This window comes from Pristis pectinata, chromosome 7 (genome assembly GCF_009764475.1).
Source record: "Pristis pectinata isolate sPriPec2 chromosome 7, sPriPec2.1.pri, whole genome shotgun sequence".
Lineage (NCBI taxonomy): Eukaryota > Metazoa > Chordata > Chondrichthyes > Rhinopristiformes > Pristidae > Pristis > Pristis pectinata.
Window position 1 is genome coordinate 27433441 of NC_067411.1, and position 13326 is coordinate 27446766.

The 13326-nt window shown below is 44.0% G+C and overlaps 2 protein-coding genes across 2 annotated transcripts in view; one reads left to right on the forward strand and one right to left on the reverse strand.

Annotated features, from left to right (window-relative positions):
* The window catches only part of ptcd2 (pentatricopeptide repeat domain 2), a 30975-nt gene extending 18575 nt beyond the window's left edge, over positions 1-12400 (reverse strand). The window contains exons 1-3 of the mRNA XM_052019189.1: positions 12260-12400; positions 3610-3702; positions 2996-3125 (exon numbers count right to left, since the gene is read on the reverse strand). Of these exons, the coding sequence (XP_051875149.1) occupies positions 2996-3125; positions 3610-3702; positions 12260-12356 (320 nt within the window). The 5' untranslated portion in view covers positions 12357-12400. The remainder of the gene's footprint in view (positions 1-2995; positions 3126-3609; positions 3703-12259) is intronic.
* A 44-nt stretch (positions 12401-12444) lies between these two features.
* Positions 12445-13326, forward strand: part of mrps27 (mitochondrial ribosomal protein S27) — a 71119-nt gene continuing 70237 nt past the window's right edge. The window contains exon 1 of the mRNA XM_052019188.1: positions 12445-12649. Coding sequence (XP_051875148.1) covers positions 12445-12649 — 205 coding nt within the window. The remainder of the gene's footprint in view (positions 12650-13326) is intronic.

Below are 13326 nucleotides of genomic sequence, written 5' to 3' on the forward strand. Positions count from 1 at the left end.
TCTGACATGTTCAAACTATCACCTTAGGTGAAGTAAAGGTTGAGAGGGGAGGGTTTAGAAAAATATTCAACAATTCACTTCTGCTTCTCCATCCTATATTTCTTTTTTTTTCCAGTGAAAAGCCAACAGCTCCATTAGGGGAAAGACTCCCTGCAACACTGACAAGATCTTGAGAGGCAACTGGATTTTGGCAGAAGGTTTGCATCTTCACTGTAGGAGTGGGCTTGGGCTGGAGTATAGAGAGCATCTCAAAAAAATAAAATCGATCAAGTATGCAGGATTACTGCTTCAGTAGGGCTCCTGCCAACATGATTGGAGCTTTTCCAGGTATCATTGGGAGGGGTCTTCAAACATTGAAAGCTAATGGTTCGACTGTTGCAATGTCAATCTTGACAGTTTGCGGGGAGATATTACTTGGAAGTCCTTGCTTTGCCACCTGGAAGCTGTAGTTTAAGGCTGGAAGACAGCTGGGGCTAGGTTTTTACATAAAGAGAGCTAGGAGAAAAAGGAGCAACATGCTTTTTTTCTGGTTATCACATGAGGTTTGGAAACAATTGCCTGCTTTTTGATGAAGAATGCTAAATTCTTTTTGGTTGCTTTGTGATTTTTTTTTATATTGTTTCATTAACCAAAGCTTTCACTTCAAAACAGTTGCCTGGATCAAGGTTGACATGAAAAATCATCAAACTCCTTATTAGACACTAATACAAATCTGGTTACATATGTTGTAAGTCTGTATTTCACACTGGTTTCTTATAATCTTACCACACTTAAAGAGCACTCCGTGCATCAGAAAATATAAGAATACAAGCCTATAATTCTTTCATAACGTAAGCATGACCAGTATATCTATGCGTATTAGAAGTAATTTCAACGGACAACAGTGATTGGTCTATAGATACATTTGCCTGCAAAACCACTGTGTTATTCAGCAAATATAATTAAAACTGATAGAATGGAACATTAGTGAAATAATAGATGAAGAATGAACTATATTTGCAACAAAAGTAAAACAATGCAGATGCAGGAAATCAGAAATAAAACAGCAAATGCTATAAACTCTTGGTAGGTCAGGAAGCATCTGTGAAAAGAGAAACATGCTTCAGTTAACAATGTTTTGTCAGAACTAACCACTCATCAGTCCAACCCATGAACTGTTTCTCTCTCTCTCCTCCCCCACCCCCCCACAGATGCTGCCTGCCCTGCCAAATTCACCAGAACAGCCTTCACTTCTTCCTTGAAAATAGTCAATCAGTCCCCTTCCATCACCATCATCCTTCCCCTAGAAGAACTTGCTCTATTGAGCAACTTCTACATTATCTCCACAGTTCATCCAAAAAAATTTCAGATTGTAGAAATCTGAAATCAAAACAAAGAATGTTGGAAATACAGAAGCTTGGTAGTGAAGAGGGAGAGAGTTGATTCTTTTCAGATGATGACTTTTCATTCATTCCATTCTCTCATTTCCATCAACTATGACACATCTGACAATACCCCTTTCCATACCAGTGCTTCTAAGATGTTTTCCTTTTTCCTTAACTATGGTTTCCTCTTCACCATTATTAACAGAGCTCTCAACCGTGGCTATTACATTTCCCACACCTCTGTTCTCACTTGCTTTCCTCCGATCTAGAACAAGGATTGCCCTTAACTTCATCTTCCACTCCACCAGCTTCCATATTCAATAGATTATCCTCCAATAGTTCTGACAGCTTCAACGTGACAGCTCCATTATCATCCACCCTCTTCTCTTTCAGCATTCCAAAAGTATTGTTTACACTGTGACTCCCTGGTTCACTCTTGCGTATTCACCAATGCATATTCCCAGCACCTTCTTATGGAACCATAGGAGATGCAATATCTGTTGTTTTACCTTCCCACCATGTAGGACCCCAGACACACTGTCCAGGTGAAGCTGCGATGCACTTGTACTTCTTCCAATCTAGTGCATTACATTCAGTGCTCACAACATGGTCTTCTATTCACTGGAGAATCCAAACGCAGATCAGAAGATCACTTGTGGAACACATCTCTTCAGTCCACAGGATGACCACGAGCTTCCAGCTGCCTTTCACTTTATTTCCCCATCCCAGTCCCATTCTGACTTTGCCCTTTTATACTATTCCAGTGAAGCCCAATGCAAGTTCAAGGAAAAGCACCTCATCATCAAAAAAGGCTTTCAAGACTCAACATTGAATTCAACAACTTCAGTTGATCAGTCATTATAGCTTTAATCTTACATTTCTAACATTCAGTTTTTCTTCCCACTTCTGGTAATTTCAGAATTCATTCATCTCTTCCTATTTGCACCTCCTTCAGATATACGTGGCATTTACTACCCTCTTACAGCCAGCACCACCATCATGTGTCATTCAAGTTCTTCTCCATCCAGAGACCTTCCCTTTCTGATCTGGCAGCCACTCCATCCTTCCTCTGCAACCTCACTTGTTTCACCTCTAAATGTTCCCATACAGGTTGTCCGCAGGTTACAGCAGGGTTCCGTTCCTGTGAATTGTTCATAACCAGAACAGTTCACAAGTTGGAAATGCGGCCACGAACTGCAGAAGACGCCTGCAACCCCTCAGCAGCCGGCAAACCATGCTGCCAGTCTCCTAACCGCTCTTTCGTACGTACGGGCTGTATATAAGTCAGGTATTCATAAGCTGGGGACCTGTATATGAGGAAATGTTATCAACTCGAAATGTAAACCCTGTTTCTCTCTCCACAGAGATGCAAATCAGCTGAGTATTTCCAGCACTTATTATAATAATTTCTGGTTAGAGTCACTGAAAAATTTTACTTTAAACTCAATTTACATTGGAGAATTTTATTGCCTGAAAGTGCTTGATTTTTAGGAGAGGTGAAATAAAAAACTGTCAACACACATTACCTTGAGTCCTGATGAGGAAATATAAATGGTAATTAATAAAAAATTCTCTTTATGCAGTAATTCACAATTATGGAATAAATTATGTTTAATGATTTAGAAGCATACCTGTAAATTACATCCTTTGCTACTTCTACATCCGCTGGCATTTGGCACAAATGTAACAACGTTTTTAAATCATCCTTGAGGATTAACTCATTCTTTTTTAATTTTTCCTCAATAGATTTGAAATATTGATCTGTAAAATTAAAACAAATTTCTAGTGTGAAAAACAAGTGAGAAAAAGTTAAACAACTACAAGATCTCCAAAGCACAATATACCTTTAGCATTTAGTAAATCTCCTTCTGCCTCTTCATTTTTTACGGGGCAGAAACAATAGAAAAATCTCCTTCTTGTTAGCTTGCTGGAGAGGCCAATTGTAATGAATGGAAAACCGTTAGAAAGCTGGATCGGCAAAGGGAGAATGCAGATCCCCTTAAAGCAGCTTCAGGGAATTAAGCATTCCCATCTATGACAACTCTAGCCCAGTGTAGATTGTCATTTTAAAGGAAAGCCAAACTTCTAAAACAGTTGGAAAATAAATCAGTAACTCAATAAATATGTCTTTTTAACAAGTGTCCCATGCACCAGCAAATCTATTACACATTCAACCTATGTAGCCAATCACAAATTCACAACTGTTAATTCTAAAGATCTTTTTAAACACAATGGTATAACTCACCTCTACTAATAAACATCTGATTTGCAAGTGCCACCTTCTTCTGTTGGAACTCCAACAAACGTACAACATTGTCTGAAAGTAAATACCTTCTTGCTACAGATATAAAAATAAATATAGATTGATTCAGATTAGTTTATTGTCATTTTACACCAGGGTGCAATGAAATTCCTTGCTCACATGAAGTTCACTGAGTAAACAGCATACATGGAATAACAACAATAAATACAACAAGCTCAAAACTAAAGAATGGGGCAAAGACAGTGGTGCAATCTAAAACATACTTGTTTGCACTAATAAAATGGTTTGCTTGCTATTACAAGTGATATTATCATTGAACACTCCCTGAATTACTGTTTCTCATAAGAACATAAACATCATGTTCTTCACACAGATTGTCCAACTTGTCTCCTAATGAGTGACAGAACTGCTGCATTTTGAACTCATTCTTGCTCTTAATAGGCTGGTGAATGTTGCTTTTAGTCCACCTAATTCTTTACATTTTGTATTTCTTTGCAATTTTTGTAAACTTTACCATTTTATTTCAGAGTTCTAGCACCTGCAGCTTCTTATCCTAATGCAAGGCATCAGTGATGTGTATAAAGTGACATACTCCTAACAATTATATACGATTCTATTGTTGGGCACAGGATAATGCTCACAAGGTGGCTTTGGAAAGATCCCAAACCATGCAGAGCCCATCCTCTAGCAGTGATGCCAGATGGTCTGTCACATCACAATTGCTGGTCTCAGATATTGTTGCTTTGCCCCATTTCACCATGTTGACTCTTGACCAGCTGGCTTGGGTACAGAGATATTTTGGGTCTTTCAGTTGGCAGATTAAACAAGCACCCATTTGTCGTGGCACTTAACCAATTCTAGCAATTCCTCATCTGACATCTACTCTTGGAGGAGATAAAACTTGCTCCAGTTTTACATTGAGAATATCAAAGCAGTTATCTTTTAACACTTTCCATAAATTCCACTTCCTCCACTGCCCATTACCTACTCTGGTTTCAGCAGACATTTTGCAATTTTCATTATTCTTAACTGAGCAATGGAAACTGAACGCTTTCCTTTATACCACTCTGCAACAATAGTGCCTTTATTAAAGACCTAGAACTATCACTTCAGTTTTCTTAAAATCATTTTCCTTCAGTTATACAAAGCCAAGTAAGCTTTTTGCGGAAATGACACAAATCAGGATGATTAGGAGTATTCATTAATGTATCTCAGATGGCCAATAAAAATATTACATCTATTGGGCTATGGATGCTTTCTTCATGTGAACACCTTGTACATAAAATTCTAAATGCATATTTAATATTTTATATTATTCATTACCTCTGGCTTTTATACTTGTCTCTTGAAATAAACCGTTATATAACCTTACAAAGCCTTATCAACTGCAGCTTTTCCTTATTGTCCTTAATCCCAAATCTCCCTGCTTTGCCACACATAACCAATTTCATCAAAATGCATTCTCTTGCACTGACATTGAATTTCATCTGCCACATCATTTGCCCATCTTATCAACATCCTTTTAAGCTTCTAAAGATTTGACTATACCCCCTGTTATACTATCACCTCTATGTTTCTCCACTATCCCACCTAAGCCCAAGTACAAATTATTACAGCCAATCAGTTTCCACATGACCTTCAATGTTAGCTTCATTGTTAAGGCCCCACCAGGAAGGCAAGGCTTTCTGCTTCTTTCTCAACAACAGACCCAACCAGTTCCCCTCCACTGCCACCCTCCTCCGTCTGGCAGAACTGGTACTCACCCTCAACAACTTCTCTTTCAGCTCCTCCCGCTTTCTCCAAACCAAAGGTGTAGCCATGGGCACTCGCATGAGCCCCAGCAATGCTTGACTTTTCATCGGCTACGTGGAACAGTCCACGTTCCAAGCCTACACCGGTAACGCTCCCCAACTCTTTCCCTGCTACACTGATGACTGCATTGGTGCTGCTTTCTGCACCCATGTGGAGCTCGTCAATTTCATCAACTTTGCCTCCAACTTCCACCCTGCCCTCAAATTTACTTGGTCCATCTCCGACACCTCTCTCCCCTTTCTGGATCTGTCTCCATCTCCGGAGACAGATTATCTGCTGATATCCTTTACAAACCCACTGACTCCCACAGTTAGCTTGACTACACCTCCTCCCACCCAGTCACTTGCAAGGATGCCATCCCCTTCTCCCAGTTCCTCTGCCTCATCTGTTCCCATATTGAGGCTTTCCATTCCAGGACATCTGAGATGTCCTCCTTTTTCAGTAAATGGGGTTTCCCTTCCAGCACTATCAATGCTGCCCTCACCTGCATCTCCTCCACTTCCTGCACGTCTACCCTCACCCCATTCCCCCCACCGACATAACAGGGACAGGGTTCCCCTTGTCCTCACCTACCACCCTACGAGTCTCTGCATCCAACACATCATTCTCTGCAACTTCCACCACCTCCAATAGGATCCCACCACAAGGCACATCTTCTCTTCCCCGCTTTCCGCAGGGATCACTCTCTCCGTGACTCCCTTGTCCACTCGTCCCTCCCTACAGATGATTCTCCTGGCACTAATCCCTGCAACCACACTAAGTGCTACACCTGTCACTACACCTCCTCCCTCACCACCATTCAGGGCCCTAGGCAGTCCCTCCAGGTGAGGCACTGCTTCACCTGTTAATCTGAGGGTGTCATTTATTGCATCTGGTGCTCCCGGTGCGGCCTCCTCTACATCGGTGAGACCCGACGCAGATTGGGTGACTGCTTCATCAAGCACCTTCGCTCCATCCGCCACAAAAGCAAGGATCGCCCGATGGCCATCCACTCCAATACCACATCCCACTCCCATACTGACATGTCTATCCATGGCCTTCTCTGCTGCAATATTGAGGCCAGACGCAGGTTGGAGGAACACCACCTCATATTCCGCCTTGGGAGTCTCCAACCTGATGGCCTCAACACTGATTTCTCTAACTTCTGGTAACCCCTCCCCTCTTCCCCTTTTTATTTTTTCCTTCCTCCCCTTTGTCTTCCGTCATTCCTGTGGCCCCCCTCCCCTTTTTGCCCACTCTCATGACCTGCCTATCTATTCCCCCCTCCTTTCCTTTATTCCATGGCCCACTGCCCTCTCCTACGGGATCCCTTCTTCAGCTCTTAGCCTCTTCTACCTATCACCTCTCAGCTTCTTACATCCCCCTCTCCCCCACCCTCCTATCTTCCCCCCTCACCTATCACCTGTCTGCGTGTGGTCCTCCCCCAACCTTCTTATTCTGGCTTCTGCCCTCTTTTTTTCCAGTCCTGATGAAGGGTCTCAACGAGAAACGTCGACAGTTTATTTCTCTCCATAGATGCTGCCTGAGCTGCTGAGTTCCTCCAGCATTTTGTGTGTGTTGCTCCAGATTCCAGCATCTGCAGAATCTCATTGTTAGCTGATCCTGTTTTGATTTTTTTTTCCACACCCCTCTTCCTAGTTGTGTTACTTCCCTATCAAACATTTTGGGTATTACCAAAACCATTACGCCAGCAGAATTGAATCCCCAAACTCACTGGGGATTTTCACTGCAATCGAAGCTGATACAAAATTCATGCTTAAGAGGTGAAGGGCATTATGTTAATTCACTACATGCACTGTTGTGCTTCCAAACTTAAATAGAAAACACTTAATATTCTGTCTGTGGAAATGACAATGATGCAACCTTGAAGCAGTTTACACAAGTTCACCTGACGCTATTTAGTACAATAACAACATTTAAAAGACACCTGGACAGCTACATGGATAGGAAAGGTCTAGAGGGATGTGGGCCAAATGCAGGCAAATGGGACTAGTTTAAGATGGGTATCTTGATTAGCATGGATGAGTTGGTCTGGGGGTGCCTGTTTCTGTGCTGTATTATTCTATGGCTCTATGTACTGTCACATACATCGTATGCATCATTCAGGTGCAAGACATAATGGGATTGTTCATGCGACTTAAAGGATGCTCTTGTGGCGACTCACCGTCTAGTCGGGCGAACCGTCTCGGCAGTCGGGTCGCGCGGCGTCGGAGCGACGAGGCCCAAGATGGCGGCGGGCCTCGTCTTTCCAAGCGACGGGGAGAACCCGCGCGCGGGGAAGTCCTGATGACGTAGGACTTACGTCATTGCCGGTTTTTTTGGGCGGGAGTTTTTCTCCCTTAAAGGGCTACATTGGTGACCCCGACGGTCCAAACGGCTTTTGGACCCGCGAAATGGACGACAGCGCAGCAGCCAACGCAGTGGCCCTCAAGCTGCCCACCTTTTGGACACTTCGGCCCAGCGTCTGGTTTGACCAGGCTGAAGCGCAATTCCACCTTCGGCAGATCACCTCCGACTCCACGAAGTACTACCATGTGGTTAGCTCTCTGGACCAGGAGACAGCCGCCCAGGTTGGAGACTTCATCCAGTCGCCTCCGGAGGCAGATAAGTACCCGGCTTTCAAAGATCTTTTGATCCGGACCTTCGGCCTCTCCCATCGTGAGCGCGCCAATGTAGCGGTTGCTACCGCGGAATAAAACAAGACTCTACTCGGAGGATTGCCAAACAGAACTGGTTTATTTTCCCGCCTTGTGCGGGCCCTTTAAGGGAGAAAAACTCCCGCCCAAAAAAACCGGCAATGACGTAAGTCCTACGTCATCAGGACTTTCCCGCGCGCGGGTTCTCCCCGTCGCTCGGAAAGACGAGGCCCGCCGCCATCTTGGGCCTCGTCGCTCCGACGCCGCGCGACCCGACTGCCGAGACGGTTCGCCCGACTAGACGGTGAGTCGCCACACTCTCACGTACATGTAGCTTAGCACTAGTGATTTTCTCAATATTCTCCAGCCAGAACTAAACTGCTGTCTGGGCATTGGCTTCTAGTGCTTTCAGAAGGCCAGTGGAAAGATCTTCCCCTCATCTCTTCTCACAATCCAAGTGAAACAGTACTTTTTTTTCCCCCAGTTTGACAAGGGTCTTTGATCTGAAATGTTAACTGTTTTCCTTTCCAGAGATGCTGCCTGATCTGCTATTTCCAGCATTTTTTTTGTTTTTATTTCACTTTTCATTACTTCACTTGTCCCCTAACTCAGTGGGTTTTCAACCTTTTTCATGCTGCGGCCCCCCAGAACATGTCCTTGTTAGATGGCGGACCCCCCAAAGCCCACAAAATCAAACAATTGATAATTCATGCATATAACACTTAAATTACTGCACATAGGCCCTATTGAAATAGTGACTATTTCAATCACCAATAATTACCAGCGGTGTCTTTCAGTGTTCAGTTCAATGTGAAGGTTGTGCCTGTTTTGCACTGCAGAGTTTGTCCAAACGTGGTAGCATGTGTGACAAACATAAGCTTATGTCATCCTTAATATTCAGTCTTGATCTGTATTTGGTTTTCCTGGCAGTGACTGCAGAAAATGCTATTTCGCATAAGTAAGTGGTTGCAAATGGTAACAGAACATTAATGACTTTGCCGGACAGCAGTGGATACTCCTGGGAACATGCTATCCAGAATAACAACAGTGATATTCGGTTGAACTACAAGCGCAAAGTCCTGTCAGATGATAGTTCAGCCAATTCTTCTTGTTCACGTCCAGTTAAATCAGTAAGCATGCATTCAAATGGATTTCGAATCCAATCAAACATGCTCGTGTCATCGTCGCTGAAATACTCATGGAAATAATGTGACAGCTGTTGAATGTGGTTCAAAACAGTGCTCGCAATGGCCTCTGTCTTAGTCTCGTTCACCGTCAGAAAGTCAGCCAGCAATGGAAACATATCATAGACGCCTTGCTCGCATCTTCCCTTCCAGATAGAGTTTTTTCTGGAAGGCATTGATTTTGTCATGCGTTTTCAGAACATTTGAGCCAGGTCCTTGCAATGATAGATTTAAGCTGTTCAAAATGTTGAAAATATCTGCACGATAAGCTAATCTGGCAACCCACGTCTCATCTGCCAAGAACTGTGCCAATGATCTGTTATGCTCATTTAGAAAAATGAGCAGTTCATCTCGCAATTCATATAGACGCTGCACAACGCGACCTCGAGACAGCCATCTGACTTCTGTATGTAGCAACAAATGCTTATGCTTGGCTTCCATTTCACGGCATATGCTTTCAAACAAACAATGATTGAGCGGCCTGGCTTTGATAAAGTTAACAATTTTAATGCACATGGAAAACACACCCGCAAGATTTTTATCCATATCCTTTGCAGCCAAAGCCTCACGGTGAATCATGCAGTGGGTCGCTGCTACATGTGGAGCTACTTCTTTCACTCGTGCGACTAGACCCAACTTCTGTCCCGTCATTGCGGCAGCACCATCCGTGCATACTCCAATACACTGTGTCCACGCCAATGCTGATTGTACAAAAAATGTCAAGCACACGGAAAAGTTCTTCACCGGTTGTATGCCCTGGGAGCGCCTTGCAAAACAAAAAGTCTTCCAAAGCCTCTCCTTCCCAACAATATCGAACATAAACCAACAACTGCGCAGCACTGGCAACATCAGTACTTTCATCGAGCTGAATTGCAAATCTGACTTGCTGAAGATGTGCTATCAGCTGGCTCTGTATATCTTCCGCCATATCGCCAATTCTTCTGCTTACTGTGTTATCAGACAGTGGAATGGCTTTCAGTTTTTGACTGGATTCTTTTCCCAGTACAATTTCACACATATCTACTGCTGCAGGCAGTATAAGCTCTTCTCCAATTGTGTGAGGCTTTCTGGAACGTGCTATTCGTAATGCTACCAAATATGATGTGCGAAGAGCCTTCTCATTTACAGTGGCGCAGGCTGTCATTTTCCCTTTCTGCTTGAGGTACAGCTCCTTTTGCCGCTCAAAATATTCCTTCGGCTTACTGCCAATATCTGGATGCACTGTTGTTAAATGGCGCTTCAATTTTGCTGGTTTCACTGCATTGTTGGACAGTGTTTGCAAACACACAACACAGAGAAGTTGGTCCGCATTTGTCCCCACTGCGATGAAGCCATATGAAATGTATTCTGGATCGTACTTGCGCTGTTTTCTCTTTCGGTCACCCTTATCCCCTTCGTCATCAGAATCTTCCAGTTTCTGGTCAGCTTTTCTCTTCAGAAATTTCTCCATACTCAGCAATACATGCTGGACAGTTTAATTACTATTACTGGTAAACAAAATTATCAAAACTAATCTAAAATTTACATGCTTGCGCACTTTTCGTTTAACAGTGACGTCACTGTGGTGTAAATGCACAGTAAGTAAGCAATATTATTAAGGCACACCAACAACATCACTCAGTCTCGCTAACACTACAGTGCACAACAGAATAGTAGTGAGTAGTGAACACTACTGACTACTCTGACTACACAAATCGAATATTAAGCAGCAGCTTACCCGAAGGGAACACCGTCTAAGTCTCTAAGATTGTCACCTATAACAGATAAAATTGATATGGCCGATTTTCTGAATAGTGGAAAACTGGGGCAAGCAAGTAAGCTACGTCTTTGTAACAGGTCGCTTTTCCATTTTTTTCTTGGCTTGCTCCGCGGACCACAGGTTGAAAACCTCTGCCCTAACTATCCCCTTGCCTTGTCTCAACTTTGTATCACTTAATGTCCATTTTAGATGATCTAACAAACTATAATTTATATCCTGTGTGTTGTCTCAACCTACGTGCCTGTGATGCTGCTGATGTACCTGTACCTCACCGTACCTGTACACATGACAATAAAATCGACTTGACAAACTTCCCTTTTGTTCTTTCTTCTCTCCATTCCCTAATACTTTTCCAGTTCCAATGAAAGGACACTGACAAGTAAAGGTTAACTATTTCCCTAACCACCTGACTCGAGTTTTTATTAGTAATAATTACAATCCTAATGAAATACCATTCCCCTATTACTAACAAATACCCAAATTGAAAAGTATAGTTAATACCCTCAGTAGGCTGCAGATGATCATAACTCGTCATTCACAATCTAACTCACGATATTGTTCTTACACTGCAAGAGAAAGCACATTTGCTAGAAACAATATTCTGCAAGATCTCTTTCTACTTTAAGTTATTCAGTTCTCACTTGAACTTTAGAACAGAGTTAACGTTGTCACTGGCCAGTGAGCAGGAGGAGCGCATTTCAACTGGTATTGGTTTATTATTGTCACTTGTACCGAAGTACAGTGAAAAATTTGTCTTCCGTATGAATTGTACAGGTCAATTCATTACACAGTGCAGTTACATTGAGTTAGTACAGAGTGCATTGAGGTAGTACAGGTAAAAACAAGAACAGTACAAAGTGTAGTAATAGTAAGTAACACAGAATTTAAGTTTAAAAGTGTAGAACGATTATAATAAGGGTAATGAGTAGATCTGTAGAGAGCAGCTTGCAACGAGTCGCCGAAACTACCACGCGTTATCTTTGAGAGTGCTGGGCAATTGGTTTGAAAACACATCCTATTTTAATACTTTGCAAAACAAAACCCTTTCTTTTAAAAAAAAGTTACATGCAAAAGGACGAAGTTCAGTTCCTTCCCTTTCAAGGGGGTCCGCCGAGTGCTTGGTACAATAATGCCCGTGTGGTGTTAAGATGGTCCCCCTCCCACCCTGCCAGTGACACAGGGACGCAGTGCTGCGAGGACCCGGCCCCTGCCCCGGGCCCAGCCCCAGCCCCCGCACTCACCGCAGCGCCGCCAGTCGCGGACTTCCCGCGGCGACACGATCGCGCCGCGCCCGAGGTTCTGCAGAACGCGGAGCCCCTGCGTCACAATCACCGCCATTCCAGCCCGGCCACAGTACCCAGCACGGCCGCAGAGGGGCTTGACATCACCTCTCCCAAACCTCTGTGACCCTCTGGGGAGAAATTGCATGCAGTCACCGTTCATTTTGTTATTTAGCTCGGATGAAAAGACTTCAATAGTCGTGAACACGATTTTTAAAAAAGTCTTATTTATTTATTTATTTAATCTGTCGGACCGACCTGCCGGGAAGGGGTTGGAGCGTTCCAAGATGGCGGCCTGGTTACGGCGCTGCGTGTTGCTGGGCAGGCTCAGAGGGGCGGCGGAGCGGCCAGGTAATGACCGATGGGCCGAGCGGCCGGGGCACGGGCAGGCACCGGGCTCGTCAGTGCCCGAACCGGCGGCAGCTACGTCATAGCCTCGCAGTTTGAGGACTGGGTGTAGAGTGTTGGCGAGGCCCCGGGCTCGGCCGGGAGCGTGTGGCGGCGGCTGACATTAGGCGGCAGAGCGGGGCAGCCGAGCTTCGGCTGGGTCATCTCAGACACATCACCCGGGCGCTTTAGTGGGACACAGAAGGGAGAGGTGCTGCAGGAGAAAAGTCTTTACTTAACGCACGTCACTGTCTCTGAGATCTGGGGGTGTGGGGATAGGTGGAGGTGAGTGGCGGTGGTGGTGTGGGGATAGGTGGAGGTGAGTGGCGGTGGTGGTGTGGGGATAGGTGGAGGTGGGTGGCAGTGGTGAGTTGGAAAGGCAGTAGCAATTTGTGTAGAGCAAACTTTCTGGAATTAAGATCGCTAGTATTGTGTCTTTTTTTTAAAAGCGGAGGTATAACTGTTGGCCCTGCCTTCTGAAGTAGTGGGATAGGATTTTTATAGCCAATCAGAGAGCAGGGCAGATCTCAGTTTCACATTTCATCTCGACTTCATCTTTCTTCTGAAAGATCCAGTTGAAGTTCAGACTGCCCCTCATGCAAACTCACTTTTCTGATGAGAATATTGACAGGAAACATTAA